The following is a 26,506-nucleotide window of genomic DNA, read 5'->3' on the forward strand; positions in this document are numbered from 1 at the left end:
CATTGGCTAGAAAGTGTGATGTATGGATGAAGAATTTGTTATATAAATTGCTTCCCTCCCCCCACCCCCCTTAAATATTGCTTTAAGAATTTTGGCTCTTTTCACATTAGTAGATAGTAAGAAATAGTCTCCCTCACCCAAGGGCAAGTTCCAAAATTATTGCTACCAAAGGAGTATGTATTCTTATGCTTTTCAGCATAATATGTTATAAAAGCTTGTAAAAGATATCCTAGATAGTAGTAAGTTTCCCTCTTCAAAAAAAGTTGAGCAGTTTTGAAGACTATTTTACAAAACAAAACACAGTCAATGATTACAATGTTTGGCCCCTCAAAGTCATTATTGATAAAGGTTTATTGGTTTCATGTTGAAAATTTAACTTAAAGGGTGTCATTACCACATAATTATGACAGGTCACCCTGAAGCAATTCTCTATAAAAGATGTTACAATGATCTCCTATGATACTTGTATGATTTCAAATCTGATGACTAAGTGCACAAATAAAAAGTTTACAAGAATGCTCCTGTTAATCCAAATCTTGTCTCTTAAAAAAATAATAAAAAGTCAGTGCTATGGAAGCTTTTGTTTTTTTCCTTCTTTTTGAGGATTCTAAATCAGCAGGATGTTTGATGTCAGTCTCATTGTTCTGGACATGGGTTAAATAAGAAGCAAAGTTATTGTTCAGCTTTGGTATATTCTGTGATAGATTGAGACAAATAAGACATATACCATCCCTCATATTTTCCAACCGTGAAACTACAGTAATACAAATCACTTAAGAGAGAGGAAAATTACAGACACAGAATAAAAGGTTGAGACCCAGTTTTATCTTTAATCCTCTGGGATAAGCTATGAAACAAGCAGTCTGAAGAGTGAAGACTCAGTGTCATGAGCAAGTGCATAAGTTTACAATAATATGGGCACAAAATAGATTGTCGCCTTTAGTACATTAGGGTCATTAGAAATTTCTCATATCCATGCACCGTGATACCTACTTGCATGAATTTACCACAGGTTCATAGCAGACTTAAACATTTAATGCTTACACAGCCTAAAGCTTCCAAAATGCCTATCTGGCCTGTACATATTTCATTAAAAATAAACTCTATATAATAAATAAATATATAAAATAAATAAAATGTCACCTTTGGAATTTCTATAAATAAATTTAACTTTTTTCTTTTTTTCCTCTTTTTTTCTTCCTTTTTTTTCTTCCTTTTTTTTTCTTCTTTTTATTTTTTATTTTTTTTTAAACTAAGAGGTCTTTGCTTTTATGTTCACTGGGATGCTACCAGTGAGAATTAACTGAAAAAGTTTTTTTGTGTGTGTTTTTGTTTTTCGTTTTTTATAAGTAAGACTGCACCCTCCATGCCTCTGAAAACGCAGTGTACCCTTAAACGTCAGGCTACCAGCCAAAATATCCTGATGAGTTGAAGTATGGCAGCTGTGCTGATGGACGATGGAGTTCAGCTGATCAAAAATGGAAAAGCGTGTCTATTTCCCAGCATGCATCAGGCGTCGTCTCTGTTCTCTGGGGTCTTTGATTTGCCCTGCTACTCTCTCCCAATCTCTCTCCCATCCTCTCCCTCTCCCATTCGCCTCTCTCTTTCCCTCTCACCTTTCACAAATAAATCAAGCAAGTGGCCCCAGGCAGCCCTCAGAGAGGACTCACCTTTTAAGTGCAGAACAAAATCAGCATGTTCCCATTCAAACTTCCATCATACATTATGCATGCGACAAAGTTTGGCAACAGTGGAGCCAGGAGATAACACAGCTAATCAATGAGAACCCACCGCATGAAATCATTTTATAGAGTGGTTACTTTTTTTTTTTTTTCTTAAGGGCTCAAGTGAAGAAATTGTCTTTTGTCAACTTTGGCTTAGAATATCCTTATATAGTTCAGGTACTTTGTCCGGGTCCACTGGTCTAGGTAAAAAATGTGTGAATTTCTGGTGTCTTTTAGTCCTGGTCCCTTCTCTTGGAGTTCCATCTTTATTTAATGCAACATAGTATCGTCTTCCAGTGTCCGCATGTTTATATAGGTTTGAGGAGTATGTGTTATACCAGTTTTCTTCAAACTGTTCTCTGAATACGCACTCTTGGGTTAGTTTTTCCTGTTTAAAAGAGGGGGAAAAAAGGAAAATTAATGCATTGCAAATTTAGTTACTTTCAGTATTAAAAGATCAGTTACATTCTATTATAACATGGGGAAAGTTGAGTGTTCCTTATCCTGAATGTTTGGGTGCAGAAGTGTTTTGGATTTTATTTTTTCAGATTTTGGAATATCTATGTATCTGTCTATCCATCTATTTGTCTGTCTATTATCTATCATCTATTTTGTATCAGAAATGGGGTTCAAGCTCAGGACTTTGAGCTTTCATTTGGCTTTTTCTCTCAAGGATGACTTTCCAACAATTGAGCCACCATCCCACTTCCAGCATTTTTTTTTCTGGTTAATTGAAGATAAGCGTCTCATGGACTTTTCTACCTGGGCTGGTTTTGAACCATGATCCTCTGATAGCCTCTGAGTGGCTTGGATTACAGGCCTAGGCCACCACGAGCTCATGGCCAGATTTTGGAATAGATATATGGATAGAATGATATATTTTTCATACAAAAAAAAATTCATTTGTGGAAATTTCCACTTGAGGCATAAGGTTGGTGCTCAAAAATTCAAGAGACTAAAGATACTTCAGAGTTCTTAGCTTCAGATTAAGGATGTTCAACCTGTATAAGACTGATGGCTGATTTTTAAAAAGATAGAGAGATAGATAGACAGATAGACAGATAGCTAGATAGATAGATACATGCATACATACATACATACATATATACATACATACATACATACATACATACATACATACATACATACATACATACATAATTTTTTACTACTTCCAAGCACTTTGCAAAATCTGTGCAACTCTAATTTGTGATTTTTTTCTTTTCTTTCTTTCTTTTGCACCAGTACTAGGGCTTAAACTCAGGACCTGCCAGCTTTACCTGGTACTCTATCATTTGAGCCACAGCTCCACTTTCAGCTTTTTGGTGGCTAATTGGAGAGAAAAGAGTGTCACTGACTGGCTTGGAACAAAGATCTTCAGATCTCAGCCTCCTGAGTAGCTAGGATTACAGGCATGAGCCATAGGTACCCAGCTCATCGTGGAAGAATTCTGAGACAGATAACCCCCAACTACATGTTAATAGAGACAGTCATCCTTGAGTGTACCCAAGGAACTGGTTCTGAGACCCCAATCCTCCCTGCCCCACAGATAACAAGACCTGTAGATTCTCAAATCCCTTATTTTTGTAAAAATGATGTCAAATCTGCCTAGAACCCAGGCACATCCTTCTGTATACTTTACATAATTTCTAGACTACCTATCATACCTGATGATGTGTGAGCAGTTGTTCCACTGTATTATTTAAAGAATGAAGACAAGAATAATGTTGATATATGTTAAAGACAGGTGTAACAGATTTTTTTTTGTCCAGGGCTGGTTGAACCCACCAACACACAGTGTATGGATAGGCAGAGATAACCACCATGCATGCTGTCATGATAGAATAAATCTTCCAGAATACAATAAAGACAAATATCCTGGCCCTCCTCCTTTCCTGAATTTCAACAAAGAGTGCCATGATTTGGGAAATCTCAACTATACAGATATAAGAGGAAAGCTAAGCTTAGTCTTAAATCCCTACCACAAAACAGGTTCCCTGTCTTCTTCTTCTTCCCCTCCAGCTAAGCTGATGAAAGTGGGGTCCCATGTAAACCTCACAGCCTGGGGCTCCTGTGGTTGCATTACACAGGGGCAGAAATGACCAGGAAAGAATAACATTTATATCACTTCTCACAGCTAGGATTTTACTCCAGGCAGAACCTGTACATTGAAGCTGGTGCCTGGAAATATAAGGCAATGGGATGGATTGGCTTTTTTTTTTTTTGCTTTTATTATTACTCAGTTAAAACTTTTTAAATCAGTACCTTCTTTTAAAATATAAACAAAAGAACTAGACAGTGGTAGCTCATGCCTGTAATCCTAGGTACTCAGGAGGCTGAGATCTAAGGATCACAGTCTGAACCAAGCCCCACAGAAAAGTCTATAACACTCTTATCTCGAATTAACCACCAAAACGCCAGAAGTGGAAATGTGGCCCAAGAGTGGTAGAGAGCTAGCGTAAATGAAAAAAGCCAAGTGAGAGTGTAAAGCCTGAGTTCAAGCTCCAATACTGGCAGAGAGAGAGAGAGAGAGAGAGAGAGAGAGAGAGAGAGAGAGAGAGAGAGAGAGAGAGAGAGAGAGAGAGACTTTTAATGTCCTTGTCCACCCAGAACCTTACATAAATTTTTAAAAAATTATCCTATATCCACAGGTTGTGCTACCATGGGTTCAGCCATGACAGAGCAAAAATACTGGAAATACAGTTGTATCTATACATAACTGTTACTATCTGTCATTATGCTCTGAACAATATGACATAACTATTTCTACAGCATTGACTTCATTATTAAGTACTGTACATTATGTGGAGGTGATATAAAGGTTACAAGAGGACCTACACACATGTAGGTTCTGGGCAAATACTAAGCCAAATGATATAAAATAGATAAGCATCAAAACATTCAATACTTGAGGAGATCCCTGGACCAACCCTTTACAGACACCAAAGGCTATCTGTAATCAAATACAGGCAAAGGCACTTGACATTTTTCTTTTCTCTTCTATACTTTTCTTTTCTTTCTTCTTTCTTTCTTCCTTTATCTCTTCCTTTCTTTCTTTCTTTCTGACTTTAAACCTTGATCTTCAGATCTCAGCCTCCTTGAGTAGGTAGAATTAAAGATATGGGCCACTGTCACCCAGATGCATTGACATTTCTCTGTTTCCATCATTCAGACTCAAAGGACATACATAACCAAAATAATAATATTCTTTTTGTGGTAATGTAATACAATGGGTATATATCAGATATACTCAATTAACTCCTACTGCTTGAGGAATGAGTCAAAAGACCAGAGAATTAAGCTGAAGACCTGTGGCTCACAACCATAATCCTGTCTACTCAGGAGGCTGAAATCTGCTGATCATGGTTTGAAGCCAGCCTGAATAGGAAAGTCCATGGGACCCATATATCCAGTAAAGTACCAAAAATCTAGGAAAGAAAAGAGCAGAGAACTTAACAAAATGGAGAATTTCACAAAGGGAGAAAAACTGATCAGCCAACCACCCAATGTAAGACTGGCTTCTAACACTATTTAATCCAAAGGAATAAGACAGTTTTATCACTCCAGCAGGTTTACACAATGTCTTAAGTGTTCTTACCAGTGATCAGAAGCACTGAGAAGATTTCTGTTGCATAGTTTTCTATTTTTGCGATACTGATGGAACACAGGGCCTTGTATATATTAGGGAAAGTGCTGATCAATCACTAGCCCCCAGGTTGTTTTGTTTTGTTTTGTTATTGTTTGTGCTGGTACTTGGGCTTGAACTCAAGGCCTGGACACTAGCCCTGAACTTTTATAGCTCACCATTAGTGTCCTATCACTTGAATGACAGCTCCACTTCCAGCTCTTTCTCTGTTTAGTTGGAGATTAAGAATCTTATGGACTTGTCTTACCAAGTCTGGCTTCAGATCTCAGTTTCCTGAATAGCTAGGATTATAAGCATGAACCACCAATGCCCAGTCTGGCTCTCAGGGGTTTTTTGTTTGGTTGGTTTTTGTTGGTCATGGAGCTTGAACTCAGGGTCTATGCACTGTCTCTGAGCTTTTTTTGCTCAAGGCTGGTGCTCTACCACTTTGAGCCACAGCTCTACTTCTGGTATTTAAGTGGTTAATTGGAGATAAGAATTCTTTTTTTTTTTTTATAGGCCTGAAAATTGTACTCCTCTGAGGCACATTTTATTTTTGTTTTTTTGAGAGTTTTGTGAGTGTGTGTGTGAAAATGCCCTACAGAAGAGTTACAATTACATGGGCAAGGTAATGAGTACATTTCTTTTTTTTTTTATTAAATAGATTTTATTTGGGTAGATTGTACTTCTTGAACTAAGAGCCTGGATGATGTCCCTGAGATTTTTTTTTAATTTTTATTTCTATTTTTTGTGAACATACTGTACAGAGGGGTTACAATTACATGGGCAAGATAATGAGTACATTTCTTATCAAGCATTGCAGCCTCCTCCTTTGTTTACCCTTCACATCCCTTCCCAGCCTCCCCCCGCCCCCCCACCCTATCCCCCCCCCCACCAAAGTTGTAAAGTTCGTTTTTGACATTACAACTTGTACATTTCTTATCAAGCATTGTTGCCTCCTCCTTTGTTTCCCCTTCCCATCCCTTCCCATCCCCCACCCCTGCCCCCCCCCACCCCCGGCCAAAGTTGTAAAGTTTGTTTTTCAACCTACCGTCTTGTACATCTCATTGTTGCAATGGATCCACCTGTATCCCTATTTAAACAATATGTTTTTCCCCTTCCCCTCCACAAATTATACCAACATCAAATACAGGGGTTATACCATAGAGGAGGGACATACAAAGCAACAAAAAAAAAATCATAAATATGTTAGTATAGCCTTTCCTGCCTGGACTGGCTTCAAACTACAATCCTCAGACCTCAGCCTCCTGAGTAGGTAGATTATAGGCATGAGCCACCAGTTCGGAGTCTGGCTCCTAGGCTTTAACAAAGTATTTCATTGGACAAATATTTGCTTTGTGTTGAAACTGGAGAGCAGACACACACACACACACACACACACACACACACACACACACACACACACACACACACACACACACACACACACACACAAAACCTAGTGTATCAAAATTCTCCAGTATCCAGGATTACAGGCACAATTACAAGAGCTCACCTTCATTTTACATTTTTCTGTTTCTGTCATCCAGTCTCAGAGAACATTCATCACCAGAAATAATAATAATAACAAACCAGAAATAATAATAATAATTATTATTATTATTATAACTCTTTTTTGTTCTACCACAGCTGGGCTGCCCAACTATATGGGGTGAGCAAGGGAACTCAGCTCTGCAGATGCAGGGTGTAGAGCGCTCAGTGGAAGCTGAGTATCTAGAAGGTCCTTCAGACGAAAAGGAAAAGGAATTGTCTTCTGCACAGAGGAGACTGGATTGATCCTGACTAGTTCTCTTTTCATCTCTATGAAAACCCATGAACCAACAGCCCAAAAAAAGTGTTTGAAAGCCATTACCCACGTATTTTAGTTGCCTTGCAGCATGATAAAGACTCAAGGTTATTCCTGGCTTTAAATGACTGGTTTTTAGTTTGCTGTTAGTAAATTTTCTAAACAAATTGTGTACATTTAATTTTTTCATTAATGAAATAGACCCCAAAATGGAATGTGATGCTAAGGCTTCAGTTCTACAAAGAATCAGTGGGAAGTGATTAAAAGTAAGCTTTTCTGTAATGTCTGGCAGACATCACAAATTCATCTTTATCTTAAAATGTTACACACTTCCTTCTCCTATTGCTGCTATGATTTTGACTGGTTTGTATTTCTTGCTCCACTCTCTATCCACAGTAATCTTTCTTACATAAGAAATAGGATGTCAGCTGCTGGCTGGCTCAAGCCTATAATCCTAGCTACTCATGAGGCCAAGATCTGAGAACTACCCACTCTTTGAAGCCAGCCTGGGCAGGAAAATCCACAAAACTCCAATAAACCAGCAAAAAAAAAATCTGGAAGTGAAGCTATGGCTCAAGTGGTAAAGTGAAATGTGGAAAAGTCAAGCAAGAGTTTGAGGCCCTGAATTCAAGCCCCCAGTACCAACACACACACACACACACACACACACACACACACACACACACACACACACACACACACACACACAGAGGGGAAGGAAGGAAGGAAGGAAGGAGAAGGAAGGGAGGGAGGGAGAGAGAGAGGGAGGGAGGGAGGGAAGGAAGGAGGGAGGGAGAAGAGATGAGAAGGAAAGGAAAATACGTGCATTGAATGTAATGAATGTTTTTGCCTGTTCTGCCTCTCTCCATTCATCTGCCTTAATATACAATTCCAAATTAAAAATTAAACCCACTAGCTAGTTCTCAGAAGGAGAGGCTAAAAGAGAGAAAGTAAATAGAAAGCTTGAGCAAAATTCTCTAGTGGAAAGTATCTGCTATCTACAAACAAAATACGGATTTCTTTTCAGGGCCTAGACAAAGATTTTTACTGTATACTTTAGAAAAATCCACTACAAAATCAGGGTAGTCAGCTTAAAAAATAAAATGCAACTAACCTTTTCACGGCCCAATTAAAGTGGTCTACTTCCCTTGAAGGCTGTTTTAAGTATCATTTATGCACATATAATGTCCTGAAAATAAAGTGAATTATTTGATTGTAAAACAGTATACACCTGTTATTCTAGCTACTCAGAAGGCTAAGGTCGTAAGGATTATAATTCAAAGCCAACCCAAGCAGAAAAGTCTGCAAGACTCTTATCTCCAACTTACCAGCAAAATGCCAGAGTGGAGGTGTGGCTCAAATGGCAAAGGACAAGCAATGAGCAAGAAAGCCAAGTGGGTATAAGTATGAGACCCTGAGTTCAAGTCCAAGTACCAGCACACAGAAAAATGGCCCCTATAATCTACAGCCAGCATTTCTTATGATGACTAGTTCACAGGGAAAGGCTGTAGAACTTCAGTCCAGTATGATTGTGCTAACATTACATCACAAAAACAAGGGTACATTTCAACTCCTGAAAATACGCTAACCCTGATAAGCTTACATTCCATAATAATTAAAATGATTATTAAATATCAGTAACCATGTTGGGCACTGGTAGCTCACATCTGTGATCCTAGCTACTCTGCAGGCTGAGATCTGAAAATAGAGTCTTTGAAGCCAGCCAACAGAAAAGTCCACGAGACTCAATCCAATTAACCAGCAGAAAAACAGAAGTGGAGGTGAGGCTCAAGTAGCAGAGCATCAGCCTCAGCAAAATTGTTTTCAAATCCCAGTACTGGCACTGGTGCATGCACACATGCATACATACGTACACATATCAATAAGGATTTTACTTTCCTCTACCTCCCTAAATATTTTAAATAATTTCTTCTCAAATTTGTCAATGTATGATCTTTGTTTGAGACAGTTTCAAGATTTAAATAATTAAACTTCAGTACTCTGTAATGAAGTATTTAGCTGAGGTAACTATATTTGCTATATATCTCAATTGTTTTTCGGTGTGTGTGTGTGTGTGTGTGTGTGTGTTGGTATTGGGGCTTGAATTCAGGGCCTATGTGCTCTCCCTTACCTTTTTCACTCAAGGCTAGAGCTCTACTACTTGAGCCACAGCTCCACTTCCAGATTTTTGGTTGTTAGGGATAAGTCCCACAGACTTTCCTGCCCAGACTGACTTCAAACCTTGATCCTCAGATCTCAGCCTCCTGAATAGTTAGGTATACAGGTGTGAGCCACACCAGTGCCCAGCGGCAATATTATTTTTTAATTAAAAAAATACTTATTTTTCACACGCAAATTGGAATAGCAAAAAATGATTAACCTGTTTTCTTACATATGTGGACGAGGGAGTCTGCTTTCAAATAAACTACACACTTTAGAAATATGGAACTCAGATGTTTTAAAAACTCTCCACATGTTTCCAGTGAGACAGTTTATAGAGTATTCCACTATAAAGTGATCAATTCTTGTTTTATTATATTTCCATGTTTAAAATTTTTTTAGATTATTTAACTTGAGCTGTTTATGGCATACCTGTCTTTGAACTGTTGGATTATATCACTAGGCTTGGGTGGAGAATGTGGATTTAATTCAAAAGTCTTCTAAAGCCCATGCTTTGGAACAAAATCTGGTGAATGTTAGTAACTATGGAAACCTTTTTTCATTTTATATCATCAAATTCTGGAGCAATGGGGGAAAAAAACTGAAATGAAAAACTTCAAAACTTTTACTGTTCCTGTTAAAACCAAAGTATGAGATAATAATGTGAAAATTATAGTATAGCCTGGAGAATGCGTAGGAATGTTATAAAGACACAGACTTATACAGACACTAAACTTAACATATTAGACTATTTGAAAATAGGTAAACCACATGCCTATTATGATGTCGAATTCAAATCTATGCCTGCTTTAAAAAAAAAAGCCAGGCATCAGTGGCTCAGGCCTATAATCCTAGCTATTCAGGAGGCTGAGGTCTGAGGATCAAGGTTTGAAGGCAGCCCAGGCAGAAAAGTCTAAGAGATTCTAATCTCCAGTTAAGCCCCTCACCCCCAAAAAAAGCCAGAAGTGGGACTGTAGCTCAAGTGGTAGAGCACTAGCCTTGAACAAAAAAGCTCAGGGACAGTGCCCAGGCCCTGAGCTCAAGCTTCAGGACCAGTAAAAATAAAAAAGAAGGAAGGAAGGAAGGAAGGAAGGAAGGAAGGAAGGAAGGAAGGAAGGAAGGAAGGAAGGAAGGAAGGAAGGAAGGAAGGAAGGAAGGAAGGAAGGAAGGAAGGAAGGAAGGGAGGGAGGGAGGGAGGGAGGGAGGGAGGGAGGGGAAGGGAGGAAAGGGGAGAGGGGAGGGGAGGAGAGAAGAGGGGAGGGGAGGGGAGGAAAGGAGAAGAGAGGAGAGGGGAGGGGAGGGGAGGGGAGGGGAAGAGAGGGCAGGGGAGGGGAGGGGAAGAGCGAAGAGGAGAGGAGAGGGGAGGGGAGGAGAGGAGAGGAGAGGAGAGGAGAGGGGAGGGGAGGAGAAGGGAGGGGAGGGGAGGGGAGGGGAGGGGAGGGAAGGGGAAAGGAGAGGAGTTCCAAATCTGAGACTCAGTAATTCTCATTACAAACATATAGACTTGTATTAGGTTGCTATTTTAAAATATGACTTCCCTATTACCATGAATATTAATAAATATATAGTTTAGTTATAACCAGGCTATAATTTATTCAACTGAATGGGTTGCTTCAACTACTTGCTACTACAATATAAACCACAATAACACATAAATTCATGACCAGTGACTACACAGACATTGACTTAATTGTAGAGTTCCTGAACATTTCATAAGTTAATGACTTTGATGTGATCATTCATTCTCATATCTACTGTTTATTACAGTCCTGGTATTTAAACCTCCCTTAACCACAATTACTCATCCAGATGTGCTCTTCCTCATTAATAATCTAGCAGTAAAAGCTTTAATGGGAGTTGCTGCAAGGACTAGGGTGATTAAATATAATGACTGAAAAGACAATTAATAAGAATCCAGGTCTTTTAACTCTTCTCTCATGGAAGAATTCCCCAATTAGATGGAAAGCAACAAACAGCAGAAGCAGGAGGGCAGTACTTCTTATTTTATTAGAAGCTCCAGTCAAATGCAACCACCTTTGGGATCTCCACATACCTTACCCTAAGTTCATTTCTCCAAATACCAACCATTCTGAATGGGCCTATCTTTGACCTCCAACTGTCCTGGGATTATAGGAACAAAGGAATTGCATGCATCTGGATCGATGTAGGCAAGCAAGGATGGAGGCAAGTTTTATCTTGTCTCGTGGATACATATGGGAAATATACAGGGAAGGTAAAGTACAAATGGGTACAGAAATATATAGGGAGGTAAAGTAGTAATGGATACTGAAGTTTTAGTTAGGAGTAAGGCATCTTGGTGTACAAGTACAGTCAGTGGCTATAGATTAATGATAATGGCTTATGTATTTCCAAAAGCTGGTTTTAATGGTTTTTACATTAAATGGTTTTAATGTTCATACTATTAAAAAATAATGTTTAGAATAAATATATTTAACCTGATTTAAATATTAAACAGAGATCTAAAAGTTTAGTGACAGACCATTTGGTTGATAGACACAAAGCCCTGGATTCAAACCCCATAACTTGAACAAATACTAAGATAAACATAATACAAATGTATACATGAATCAAGACATCACATGGGAATCCATTCATGTATATGATTTTTATCTTTCTATGTATCATGTGAAAAATAATTTTAAGCCAGATGCCAATGGTTCACACCTGTAATGCTAGTTATACAGAAGGCTGAAATCTGAGGATCGAGATTTGAAGCCAGTCTGGGCAGGAAAGTCCGTGAGATTCCAATCAAAAAGCCTGAAGCAGAGCTGTAGCTCAACTGATAGACAAAGTGCAAGTCTTGAGCAAAAATAGCTCAGAGACAGTACATAGGCTGTGAGTTCAAGCCTTAAAACTGAAAAAATAGTAACAATAATAAGTTTAAGCTAGATATGGTGGCTCATACTTGTAGTCCTAGCTACATAAAAGGCTTAAGTAGAAGGAAGGCTTAAGTCCAAGATTTTAAGATCAACCTAGACAATACAGCAAGATCCTCTCTCTCAAAAAAAAAAAAAGCAATTAACTGATTACATAAAAAAGCAAATTTAAAACTTTAAATGTTTCCATTAAATATATATTTAATTTTTAATTCTATAAAATATTAAGCATATATTTGAAGTTAAGAATGCTTATAGTCTATGAGTTCCTCCCCTATCTAAAAGTGGAAAAAGAAAGAAGAAAGAAAAGGAAACAAAGAAAAAGAGCAGGAAATATCTCCTCAGAAGCTGGTTACATTAGCATGCACACACTCATTGACACATACACACACACACTCATAGATGCACACACATATCGATGCATAGGCATTCACACATCTATTGGGATAGTGTGTGTGTGGGAGAGAGAGAGAAAGAGAGAGAGAGAAGAGTGTTTATACCAGTCTTGGGGCTTGAACTCAGGGGCTAGCACTCTACCACTTGAGCCACAGCTAAACTTCCAGCTTTTATTGCTAATATTTTATTGGAGATAGGAGTCTTATGGGCTTTCTTGCCCAGGCTAGCTTCAAACTGCGATCCTCAGATTTCAACCTCCTGATGTCTGAGTCAAGCAGAAAAGGTCAGATAAGTTGATGTTAGGGGAATGAACCCCAACATAAGTATTTAGGTGTTTTTTTTTCCTTTCATGCAATTGTTTCTAACATATTTATAAGATGATTTCTATGTTGCTTTGTATGTCCCTCTCCCATGGTATAACCCCGGCTTTCACTGTATTTGATGTTGGTATAATTTGTGGAGGGGAAGGGAAAAAACAGATCATTTAAATAGGGATACAGGTGGACCCATTGCAACAATGGAAAATGAACTTCACAACTTTGGTGGGGGGGGGGGAATTGGGGAGGGGGAGGGGGGAGTATGGGAAGGGAGAGGAAGGGGAAACAAAAAGGAGGCAGCAATGTACTCATTAGGGGCTGGGAAGGTGACTCGGTGGTAAAGCACTTGCCTGGCCTGCATGAGGCCCTGGGTTCGATTCCTCAGCACCACATAAGCAAAAAGAAAAAAGCCGGAAGTGGCGCTGTGGCTCAGGTGGTAGAGCGCTAGCCTTGAGCTGAAGAGCTGAGGGACAGCGCCCAGGCCCAGAGTTCAGGCCCCACGACCGGACCCAAAAAAAAAAAAAAGAAAGAAAAAAAAGAAATGTACTCATTATCTTGCCCATGTAATTGTAACTCCTCTGTAAGATATTCTCACAATAAAAAAAAAAAAGATGTCCTTGAAGTGTCAGATTGGCAGACAATGGAGAAGGGTAAAGTGGGAGGATAGAGGTTAAAAAGGAAAGAAACAGAGATTTACTTTAATTTCAAAAACAATGAAATCCAGCTACTTTATGTCAGTAATAATCAACAGATACTTTTGGAAGGGATGGAAGCAAACAAGAAAAATATAGCAAATACTTTCAATTATAAACATAGCAAGTTAAATTTGACACATAATTTACAGAAATAAAAGGAGAACATTTTTTAAATATAATAGCTCAGTGCTGGTGACTCACATCTGTAATCCCAGAACTCTGGAGGCTCAGAGCTGAGGACTGAGGCTCCTAGCCAGCCTAGACAGAAGAGTCCATGAGATTCTTATTTCCAATGAACCTCCAAAAAGCCAGAAGTAAAACTGTAATTCAAGAGATTCAAGAGCACTAGCCTTACGCAAATAAAAATCTCAGAGACAGCACCCAGGCCCTGAGTTCAAGCCACAGAACTAACCAAAAAAAAAGAAAAGAAAAGAAAAGAAAAAGAAAGACATAGGAGAAATTCCCAAGGTCCTTCCTTTCCTCTTTGGAACCAGAAGCTGGAGCCTCTCTGTGTATACCTGTCAGGAATAACCCCAGCACCAAGAAGGTTCCTTTGAATCTAAGACTACAGTGAGTGATTCGATCTCAGAAACATCAAAATGTGGAAATCAGTCATACATAATAAGTCTGGAAGGACATATTGAACAGGAAATGAAGGAAGAAACTGCTGTGAAGTTGGAAAATAGAGAAGAGAACACAAATAAAGCTAAGCACTGATGGCTCACGCTTATAATCCTAGCTATTCAGGAGGCTGAGATCTAAGGCTCACAGTTCAAGCCAGTCCAAGCAGGAAAGTCTGTAAGACTCTTATCTCGAATGAACCAGAAAAAAGCCAGAAGTAGAGCTGTGGCTCAAGTGGGGGAGGGCTAGCCTTGAGCAAAAAGGACAGTGCCCAGGCCCTGAGTTGAAGCCCCAGTACCCATACAAAATGAAATATACTTATCAGGTGCTCTGTACATGAGAGTCAGAGGCTTCTAGAAACAACCCAAGAAAGTAGCAGCTATTTCAAGAAGGAAAGGACAGAGAAAGACCCTGGGAGGCCACTGGGAGAATGCACAGTTTGTTACTCTTACCAGTTATTCAGTATTTTGCCCTGGCTGAATCCTCTTCCCATAATGAGCCTCAATAAACATAGATCATGAATGAATACTCAGCTTGGCCAATGAACTTTCTGAATCTCATCCCCTGAGAGAATTGACTTGGAAGACAAACCAGATCCTATAAGAAAACCAAAACTATGGGTCGCCAGTGGTTCATGCTGGTAGTGATCCTAGCTACTCAGGAAGCTGAGATCTGAGGAATGAGGTTCAAAGCCAACCCAAAGAGAAGAATCCATGAGCCTATCTTCCATGAACCACCAAAAAGCCAAAAATGGAGCTGTACCTCAAGCAGTAGAGCTCCAGCCTTGAGTGAAAAAGCTGGAAATGTGCCCAAGGCCAAAAAATAATAATAATAACATACAGCCCCAAAGAGTTACAAGGTAAAGGAGTCTTGGGTCACTATTTCCTAATTTCCATAGGATCCCTGCATTTCTCAGGCACATTCAGTGGGTTCTGGCAAGCCTCTGCCACACCTTTCCCCCGCTTTCTGCCAACATTCAAAGAGCAACCCTAGTTTAGGGGACCCTGAGGGTCCCTAACTCCTTGCTCCCACTGTACTCAAGTCAGCCCACATTTCTCTGGAACCAAACCTTTCCTCCTGATCCCCACCTCATGACAAGTGTATAGGGCTCTTCCTCCCCCATCCTAGAGGGGGCCATGTGGAAGTCTCCACCACTTTGCTAGAGGGCTACCATGACTAATCTACTCCTCCAAAACACCAACTGAGTATGCTGACAGGAGTCCTGTTTAAAATAAGCCTTAACCTAAGGAAAAGTATTCTAGTGTCAGACACTTTGGGTGCTATGATACTCCAGTGCATTCACCAATAGGTAAACATTAACCATCCAGTGGCCCACCTTTGTAATCCTCCTACTCAAGAGGCTAAGATCTGAGGATTGTGGTTCAAAGCCACCCTGGGCAGGATAGTCTGTCCTGTGTTCAAGCCCCAGGACTGGCACAAAATAAATAAACAAACAAGTAAGTAAATAAAACTACAAGGTAAATGAGATCCCCAACAAAAGAAATTTCTTTAGTAGATAAATGATAATAAGCTTCATAGGAGAATAATCTATGTAAACTTAATCTTGAAAATCGGGGGTTAGGGAGTGGGAAGGATGTGTGTATGCCCTTACTGAAGCTTGAACTCAGGATTTCACATCATTGCTTACCTCTTTTCCTCAAGGCTGGCACTCTACCACTTGAGTCATAGCTCCATTTCCAGCTTTTTGCTGATTCATTTGAAATAAGAGTCTCATAGACTTTGCTGCCCAGGTTGGCTTTGACCAGTGATCCTAAATCTCAATCTCTTGAGTAGCTAGGATTACAGGCATGAAGCACTATGCCCGCACCTAGCAGTAACAATGTTTTATGTTTGAAAATTTCAAGATGCCGTGTTTTGATCTATGGGAACATTTTTATCTCTTTCTTTTCAAAGACTATAGTCATGAGTCTTCATCGTGCAAACTGGCAAGAAATTCAATGTCTGCAACTCACCCACATGGTAAGGGCAGTCAGGTCAGGTCAGAGTGAGAATTTTCAGCACGGTGGCACACAGCATGGAGAGTCTAATAGAACCAGCACCAGCAAGACAGCTATGTGAAGCCTGCATGTGCTGGTCACATCACAGATACTGTCTCTCCCAACTGGCACAGCCATACTCTAAAATGACTGTCATCAATTCTTTCTGCAACCTAGGCTCAGAAAGTGTGCAAAGATTGCTCAAGATTGTACGCTTAGTGAGCTACAGAACTGACATTTTCATTTTAAGTCCTGGGCGTCCACTACTCCAAGCTTAACCTCCAAGCTCACACAGCTCAGATTGCAAGTATGAATCAGAATCTTCCATCAAAACACAACAAATTGCCAGGCACCAGTGGCTTATATCTGTAATCCTGGCTGAGATATGAGGCTTAAGATTTTCGAAGTCAACCCAGGTAAGAGTCTCATAAGACTCTTATCTCTAATCAACCTGCACAAAGAAAAGCTGGCAGTGGTACTATGGCTCAAGTGGTAGAGTACTGGCCTTTAGGAAACAAATAAGAGCACAAGGCTCTAAATTCAAGCCCCAGTATGAAAACCAAAATACTCACATACACACACACACACACACACACACACACACACACACACACACACACACATACACATTGAAAATCAGCTTGAAAGACAAAGAATACAAGTCAACACTAATTAAGATTTTCTTAAAGTATCTGAAACACAGGATATCATACAGAAATGACAAAAAGAGAAGGGAAAGTGGGAAAGAGGGGAAGGAAGGAGGGAGAGGGGGTGAGAGAAGAAAAGAGGAGGAAGGAAGGAGGAAAGGTGGAGGAGAGGGAGGAAAAAGAGGTTAAGGGAGAGAGGGAGAAAAAAGAGACAGAAAGAGGGAGGGGAAAGAAGGAGAGAGAGGAAAAATCAGGAGAGAGGGAGAAATACAGGGAGGGAAGGGGAAGGAATAGAAGGAAGGGGAAAAGGAAGGAGGAAGGGAAGAACGGAGGGATGGAAAGAGGGGGGAGGGGGAGAGAATGGAGAGAAATCTGGAGCCCTTGGGGACATGATTAATGGCAGCTAAGTAGGCACCGATAGCTCAATGCTCCAGCGAAAGGATCATCATATTGTACATCAACCAGGAGATGGCTAAATTTTGGCACAACACAGGCATGTCCGTTCTTCAAATATTGCATTGAGCCTTGGGCTCTTGGTTACAAAAGAGAAGCAAGCAGATATAAGCTTGTGGCCTGTGAGAGCAGAGCAAGATCTAGGCCTATTCATTGTTGAATCATCAGAAAAACCAGGACCCAGCAAAAAACAAGGGCCTTGTCACCAGTCACAGTTTAGAGAAAAATCTATGGGCATTAGAAAAAGCTCCTGAATCACAGGTTGTTTCCTTGGTATCCTGAAGCATCCAGTTCTCCAGGGGTTTGTAGAGGTGGGGAATCCAGATTTAGAGGCTCTTGGTCAAATTTAACAACAAACAAACAAACAAAACCTCATCTTCAATGCCTAATGTTACATACTGAATGTCTGGGTCCTCCTAAGATTTATATATTGAAAGCCTCCAAGTTTGATGAAGATGAGGGCTTTACAGGGTCCTCATGATGTCATTAGAGCCCCCAGATGGAGATTAGAGTGCTCACTTACTCTCTTGCTCTCTCTCTCTCTTGCTCTCTTACTCTTCCAGTTTGATCCAGCTGGATCCAGTTTGATCCAGCTGAATCCAGCTCAAACCGGCTTGATCCCGTTCGAACCCCTAACCGGTTTGAACCGGTTCGAACCAGTTTGTTCCGGTTCTATTTGATCCGGTTTGAACCGGTTTGACCCAGTTTGATCCGGATCTGACCGGTTTGATCCGGTTCTGACCAGTTTGAGCCTGTTTGATCTGGTTCTAACTAACCGGTTTGATCCGGTTTGAACCGGTTTGATCCAAATCTAACCGGTTTGAGCCGGCTCTAGCCGGTTTGAGCCGGTTCTAACCGGTTTGATCCAGTTTGAGCCGGCTCTAGCCGATTGGATCCCGTTATGACCAGTTGGAACTGGTTCGAGCCGGTTTGATCCGGGTTTAACCGGCTTGCACCAGTTTTAGCCGGTTTGATCCGGTTCCGACCGGTTTGATCAGGCTCTAGCCGGTTAGATCCGGTTCTAACCGGTTCTAACCGGTTCTGACCGGTTAGATCCAGTTTGATCCGGCTCTGACCGGTTCGAACCGGTCCTGACCGGTTTGATCCGGTTCTGACCGGTTTAAACCAGTTTGATAAGGCTCTAACTGGTTTGAGCCGGTTTGATCCGGTTCAGACCGGTTTGAACCAGTTCTAACCGGTTTGAGCCGGTTCTACCCGGTTTGATCTGGTTTGAGCCGGTTCTAACCAGTTCGGTCTGGTTTGAGCCGGTTTGATTCGGTTTTAACCAGTTTGCATTGGTTTGATCCGGTTCTGACCGGTTGGAACCGGTTCTAACCAGTCTGAACCGGTTTTATCCGGTTCTAACCAGTCTGAACCGGTTTTATCCGGTTCCAGCTGGTTCCAATCGGTTTGATCCGGTTCTAACCGGTCTGAACCGGTTTTATCCGGTTCTGACCGGTTCCAGCTGGTTCCAACCGGTTTGATCCGGTTCTAACTGGTTTGATCCTGTTCTGACTGGTTTGAGCCGGTTCTAACCGGTATGATCTGGTTTGAGCAGGCTCTGACCGGTTCAAACCGGTCCTGACGGGTTTGATCCAGTTTGAGCCGGTTTGAGCCGGTTCTGACCGGTTTAAACCAGTTTGATCCGGCTCTAACTGGTTTGAGCCGGTTTGATCCGGTTCGGGCCGGTTCTAACCGGTTTGATCTGGTTTGAGCCGGTTCTAACCGGTTTGATCTGGTTTGAGCCGGCTCTAGCCGGTTTCATCTGGTTATGACCGGTTGGAACCGGTTCTAACCGGTCTGAGCCGGCTTGAACCGGTTTTAGCCGGTTTGAACTGGTTCTGACCGGTTTGATTCTGTTTTAGCCGGTTTGAACCGGTTCTGACCGGTTGGAACCAGTTCTAACCGCTCTGAACCGGTTTGAACCGGTTTTATCCGGTTCTGACCGGTTTGATCCGGTTCTGACCGGTTCCAGCTGGTTCAACCGGTTTGATCCGGTTCTAACCGGTTTGATCCTGTTCTGGCCAGTTTGAGCCGGTTCTAACCGGTATGATCTGGTTTGAGCCGGTTTGATCCGGCTCTAGCGGGTTTGAGCCTGTTCCGGTTCTGACTAACCGGTTAGATCCGGTTCTAATTGGTTTGATCCGGTTCTGACCGGTATGAACCGGTTTGATCCGGCTCTAACCGGTTCGAACCGGCTCTAACCGGTTCGAACCGGCTCTAACCGGTTTGATCCGGTTCTGACCGGTTTGAGCTGGTTCTAACCGGTTTGATCCGGCTCTAGCCGGTTTGATCTGGTTCTGACCAGTTCGAACCGGTTCTAGGCGGTTTGAGCCAGTTTGATCCAGTTTTAACCGTTTTGCGCCGGTTTGATCCGGTTCTAACCGGTGTAACTGGTTTGAGTCTGTTCAATTCTGTTTGAACCGGTTTGATCTGGTTCTGACAAGTTAGATCCAGTTTGATCCAGTTTGATCCGGTTTAAACCAGTTTGATCCGGCTCTAGCCGGTTTGAACTGGTTTGATCCGGATCTAACCGGTTAGATCCGGTTCTGATCGGATTGAACCGGTTCTAGCCTGTTTGAGCCGGTTTGATCCGGTTCTGACCGGTTTGAGCCGGTTTTAGCCGGTTCTGACCGGTTTGAGCCTCTTTGATCCGGCTCTAACTGGTCTGAGCCGGTTTGAACCGGTTTAATCCGGTTCTGGCCGGTTTGAGCCAGTTTGAACCGGTTCTGACCGGCTGCTATCCTGACTCTTGTTCTGTTTCTTCCAGCTGCTGCCAGAAGCTTCTTGGTTGACATTTGGAGGCTCATCCTTTGGTAGTACCATCAGCCATGCTGGGATGTTTTGTTTGTTTGTTTCTACTTTGCTCTGTGGCTTGGGAGGTTTCTCTGGGTCTCATAAAGAAGCTTGCCCTACTGGATTCAAAACAGGAGCTGCTGCCATTAGACAGCTTCAGCTTCAGCAGTGACAGGATCATACTATCCCTATCCCTTCTGCTATCCCCCCTCCCAGGGACTGACTGCCATGAATTCATTGGTCAGCCCGCTTGGCCTGCCAGGCCAAGAGAAAAGCCTGCATTCCTCACAATGCCCTGCTGCAGAGGGCTTCACTCCAAGGATTAAAGAGGCTAGCACGCTAAGTGACAGAGATGCACTCCAAGCTGAGCTGTCTTTCCTCCATTCTATAAATGTCTCACAGCCTGCCAGAAGTTGGTTCTGATTTAATCTTCCTCTTTTTATTCTTTTTGGTAATTTTACATTGAAAATTCCCTTGATGCTCAAGGGGTAGAGTGCCAGCTTAAGCAAAAAAGCCAAGTGAAAGTGTGAGGTCTTCAAAATAATAATGATGATGATGATGGGGGGAGGGGTTAGTGATGCTAATGGTGGTAGTAATGGTGATGAGTTGCTCTGCTAAACAAGTTTTTTTCCTCTGCTAAGAATGCCTGCTCATTTCATATTTTTCTCCATCTCCTCTGTGAGTAACTCTCCATGTTTTCTCCTACCCCTACAGTTAAACTTTTTGCTCTCTGAGCACTTCTGCACCTAATTCTATTCAGACATTCACTACACCAAATTATAATTCTTGGTTTACATATCTGACACACCCCCTCCCCCAAAAAAGTCGCCTGTTCTCTCTGAATCAGTTTAAAAAGGAAATACATTTGCATTTGTAAGTACAGATGAGTCTCATTATTCATGGTACTTAATTTCTATAAATATCTCTCTTAACAGAACTATTGCTCCAGGAAAATAACACCAGGTTAGGTTCCCATGAGCCTCTAGTCACAATGTTTTGTTACTCTATACTTTGTCTTGTTTAAAGATACCTTATTTAACAGGTGTTGCTGGCTCTTTAAAACTGGATCCACTCTAATAAATCTGTTCTGTAAAATATACCACACCTGATGCCAGCCTCATGGTGGCTCCTGCCTGTGATCCTAGCTACTCAGAAGGCTGAGCTCTGAGGATGACGGTTCAAAGCCAAACCAGGTAGGAAAGTCTGTGAGACACTTCTCTCCAATGAACCACCTGTAGGTGGGACTTAACAGTCCCTCAACAAGACCCTGTTTACAGAGAGATTGGAGACAAGACAGCGTTTGGCCTTTTTTTACCTCAACTGGAAATGTACATGCAGAGGAGACACATTTTTTCAATGTTTTTCTTCTCTGCACATGTCCACAAACAACCATGAAAGTGAGACAAATATTGATTTAGGACTTACAAGCAAATGTTAGCCAGTAGAACTGAGAGCCAGTGTCTCACACCTGTAATCCTAGCTTATCAAAAGGCTGAGATCTGAGGATCATGATTTGAAACCAGCTATGGCAAGAAATCTGTGAGACTCTTATTCTTAATTAATCACCAAAGAAGAGCCATAAGTGGAGCTGTGGTTCAAGTGGCAGGGCACTAGCCTTGAGCAGAAAAGCCCAAGGACAGCACCCAGGCCCTGAGTTCAAGCCTCAGTACTGGGTACTGGCACACACATACACACACACACACACACACACACACACACACACACACACACACACACACACACACACACACACACACACACACACACACACACAGCTAGTAGGCAAATTCACAATTACACAATTTGCAGATCCCGGAGATCTCCTGTATTGGTGATACCTTTCCATATATTAATGATAGGTAATAATCAATAATGCTTCTTGACTGAGTAAAGGAAGCGAGATAAAGGATGTGAGATGATGTACTTTGAATAAAAGATAAAAGACAGTGTGGAGGTGAGCTTTGAATGGGGAACGTGTGGCTCAGTAGTAGAGCGCCTGCCTAGTAAGCATAAAACCCTGAGCTCAAACAGCAGTACTTCATAACTAAGTAACCAGATAATAAATAAATGTGGCTGAGCGCTGATGGTTCATACCTCCTAATCCTTGCTACTCAGAAAGTTGAAATCTAAGGATCCTATATGAAGCCAGAAAAGTTCGTGAGACCCTTATCTTTAATTAACTAGTCAAAAGCCAGAAGTGGAGGTATAACTCAAACGATAGAGCACCAGCTTTGAGTGAAAAAGCCAAGTGAAAGTGTAAGGCCATGAATTCAAGCTCTAATACTAGGAAAGAATGACAGAAAGACAGAAAATTAGAGAAGGAAAGGAAGGAAGGAAGGAAGGAAGGAAGGAAAGGAAGACGGAAGGAAGGAAGGGAAAGAAAGAAAGAAGGAAGGAGAAAGAAAGAAAGAAAGAAAAAGAAAGAGAGAGAGAAAGAAAGAAAGAAAGAAAGAAAGAAAGAAAGAAAGAAAGAAAGAAAGAAAAAGAAAGAGAGAAAGAAAGAAAGAAAGAAAGAAAGAAAGAAAGAAAGAAAGAAAGAAAGAAAGAAAGAAAGAAAGAAAAGAAAGAAAGAAAGAAAGAAAGAGAGAGAGAAAGAAAGGGGGAGGGAGGGAACGAGGGAGGGAGGGAGAATGGGAGTAATGAATGGAAGGAAATGTGATCAAGTGAGTGATCAAGTAAGTATGGGAACAAAAAAAGTGTGAGGAAGAAAGTGAGCAAAAGTGTGAACTACAGAATAGATGTGTGAGTGACTGAATCCAAGACTGAAACGAAGTGAGTGGTCAAGTACAAGTGAGTCTGGGGTGTGGGCATGCACATACACACACACTCACACACACACATTCGTGTGTGCACACTGGTAGTGGGACTTGAACTCAAGGACTGGGTGCTGTTTTTAACTTTTTCACTCGAGGCTGGCACTCTACCACTAGAGCCACAGCTCTATTTCTGCCCTTTTTTGTTTTGGTGCCCTTCCTGGGGCTTGAACTCAGGGCCTGGTCACTGTCCCAGAGCCTTTTGTGTGTACAAGGTTAGCAAGCTATCACTTGAGCCACAGATCTACTTCTGGATTTTAGTGTTTAATTGGATATAAGAATCTCACAGACTTTCTTGCCTGGGCTGGCTTTGAACCATCATCCTCAGGTCTCAGCCTCCTGAGTAGCTAAGATTCCAGGTGTGAAACACAAGCACCCAGCTGTCCACTTCTGGCTTTTTGCTATTTAATTGGAGTCTCAGAGGATTTGCTGCCTGGCCTCTTGAGTAACTAGGATTACAGGCATGAGCCATTGGTGCCTGGCTTACATGGGAATGTTTATACCAGGCTATTTGAACCCTGATTTGAATAAGGCTGTCCAGTAGCCCCAACTCAAGAACTATGCAGGATACTCTGTAATTTAAAAGCAGTCCTCAGAAACTGAGGCTTTCACAGAGAGGCAGCTAAGATATTTTCCTCGCCTCTCACTGGAAGAGGGGTGGTACTGAGTGCCTGGTTTGAGAAAGGGACTGAGTGGGAAGAACTTTGAGGCCTTGGACTTGTACTTCCATGGTCTCTTGACATTGCTGTCCAAGTTGTCCTCACAATCCTCAACTTATACACTCATTAGACTTCTTCTGTGTGTGTGTGTGCCCCAGGCTCAGGACCAGGAGAAGCAGAAGTCAGCTCTGCCAGTAAAACCACAGGAATGAGACACCCAGTGCACAGACCTGTGGCTCTTTTCAAATGCATCTATGCATTACTCGGGAATGAAAACATCTTAGAGGGTCCATGAAGTCATATGAGTTTGGTTTTTTTCCATTACAGTTCATTCTTTCAATCAAAAGTCACCTACAAGTGACTAGTAGTGGGGCCTCTCACACTTTTTATTCCAAAAGAACCAAAATGGTCAAAAATCACAGGAACCACAGTTCTACAAGTGACCTCTTTCTTTTCTCAAAGGCCTATTCAGAAATTGAAAACTGACAGCTGGGTGCTGGTGGCCCGTGCCTGTAATCCTACCTACTCAGAAGGCTAGGATCTGAGGATGGTGGTTGGAAGCCAGCCCAGGTAGAAGAGTCTGTGCAACTCAATCTCCAGGTAACCAGAAAAATGCTGGAAGTGAAGGTTTAGCTCAAGTGATAACATGCCAGCCTTGAGCAAAAAAAAAAAGCTAAGGGTCAGTGACTAGACCCTGAGTTCACATGCTAGTACCAGGAGGGAAAGGAAGGAGAAAATCTGATAGTCCATAGACAGTCTATTTGTCCATTCAATATATACTAGACATCAACTGTATGCAAGACTCCCTTTAAGTCCTGGAAGTTAGTCCCTGCCTTCCCTGAGCATCCACTTTAAGGAAGGGTCAGCTTTATGAACCAAACCAGGGGAACTTCAGAGCACACAGCAGACGGTATGGGGCAGGAGATCTGAGGGAAACAGAGTGGACAGAGATAAGTGTGATCATGTGTAAAAGCTGCACCTGTCCCCAAGTGGGTACTGCCACGCATTCCTGAACAAATTCCCTGGGATTCCAAGTTTCTACCCTCGGGGCTCTCAGGAGCAACTCATAATTAAAACTAAATCCTTCCCAGACTGGGATGTGGTTCAATGACGGGGCCCTCACTAGCAGGTGGAGGCCCCAGATTCCATCCCCAGCACCACAGAACAAAGCAAAACAACTAAATCCTTAACACCTGGGAAATCTCTGGACTTGGCCTGTGTGCTATGCCTTTGGTCACACTAACTCAACCTATTTTCTGTGAGTTTTAGTGCCGCTAGCCTACTCTGTTGAACATGTAACCCTAACTAGACTTAAGTCAACAAGTACATTAGTGTGTACTACATTAGTCAACAACTAAGTCAACAACTACATTAGTGTATGTGTGCACATGCAAGCATGCACACATATGCCTGTGCACTTGTGCACACATACTTGTGTACACTGAAGTACTAGAGCTTGAATTCAGGGCCAGGCACTGTCTCATTTTTTCACTCAAGGCTAGCGCTCTATCACTTAGCCACAACTCTATTTCTAGGTTTTTGGTGATGATTAATAGGAGATAAGAGTCTTGTGGACTTTACTGCTCAGACTGGCTTCAAACCACAATCCTTAGAGCTCAGCCTCCTGAGTAGCTAGGATTATAGGCATTAGCCAATGGAGCCAGACCAACTACTACATTATTAGATTATTTCTCACAAACTAAAGATGAGAAATCTAGAAGCAAAGGAAATGACACATTCTATAAAAAAAAAAAAAAGTAAGCTACTAGAAAAGAAATGTTTCTCCAAAATTCTATCTGTGAAAAAAAAATACTAAAATCTTGCTCTACAGTTTGTGGATAATAATAATAGTAGTAGTAATAATAATAATAATAATATAATCATTCACAAAAAAATTGGATAGCCACTCTTACCATGAACAATGTATGGAACAAAGATTCTTCACTGACCTATATTCAAATCATGATTTGCTGGGTACCTGTGGTTTTTGCCTATAATCCTAACTACTAAGGAGGCTGAGATCTGAGGATCAAGGTTTGAAGCCAGACCAAGCAGGAAAGTCAGTGAGACTCTTATCTCCAATTACTCACAGAAAAAGTCTGAAGTAGCACTATGGCTCAAATGGCAGAGCACTAGCCTTGAGCAAAAGGAGCCCAGGACAGCACTCAGACCCAGAGTTCAAGCCCCAAAACTAGCAAATAATAATAATAATAATAGTGACTTACACTGCTGTCTCTGTGCGAGATTAAGTAAATCAGTAAACTATTACAATTCTACTCTCCTCAACTTTAAAATAAGGTCATTATACAAACTAAATCATACAGTAGACCATCTAATTTGCTGCTTTCTTTGTCAGCTAAGAATTGCTACTGATCCTTGGAAACTGACCATTTACAAACAAACTATAAGGAAACCAGTCTTTATTTCTCAAATGCCGGCTGAAAAACCACACATTTCCAGGGCATACTTGATATCAGCTTGGTTACTCAACAAATGAACCTCTTTGTTCCCTTCACATGAACTGCATTCTTTTTGGAAATGCTCAGTATGGAACATGTCTGAACATCTCCCATCTGAAACAACCCACCACAATGACAAATTACTAAATTTAGCAGTGCCTTGCCGTCCTCTAAGCTACTCCGTCCTTCTAACATGCAAGGCTGCCCTCATTATTCAAAAGTTGTTCAGGATGGGCATTGGTGGATCATGCCTGCAATCCTAGCTACTCAGAAGGCTGATAGCTGAGGACCACAAGTTCAAAGCCAGCCCAGGCAAGAAAGTCTATGAGACTCTTTTCTCCAATTAACCAGCAAAAAGCCAGAAGTGAAGCTAGTCTCAGGCAAAAACAAAACAAAACAACAATAACAACGACAACCTAAGGGAAAGCACCCAGGCCTTG

At 41.4% G+C, this 26,506-nt stretch overlaps 1 protein-coding gene across 1 annotated transcript in view; it reads right to left on the bottom strand.

The window, feature by feature from the left end:
• Positions 1 to 333: 333 nt before the first annotated feature.
• Fgf9 (fibroblast growth factor 9) overlaps positions 334 to 26,506 on the bottom strand; it is a 48,670-nt gene continuing 22,497 nt past the window's right edge. Inside the window, exon 3 of the mRNA XM_070003116.1 lies at positions 334 to 2,112. Within this exon, the coding sequence (XP_069859217.1) occupies positions 1,867 to 2,112 (246 nt within the window). The 3' untranslated portion in view covers positions 334 to 1,866. The remainder of the gene's footprint in view (positions 2,113 to 26,506) is intronic.

This window comes from Dipodomys merriami, unplaced genomic scaffold, assembly GCF_024711535.1.
Source record: "Dipodomys merriami isolate MVZ:Mamm:240054 unplaced genomic scaffold, mDipMer1.0.p SCAF_6, whole genome shotgun sequence".
In the NCBI taxonomy this organism is placed as follows: Eukaryota; Metazoa; Chordata; class Mammalia; order Rodentia; family Heteromyidae; genus Dipodomys; species Dipodomys merriami.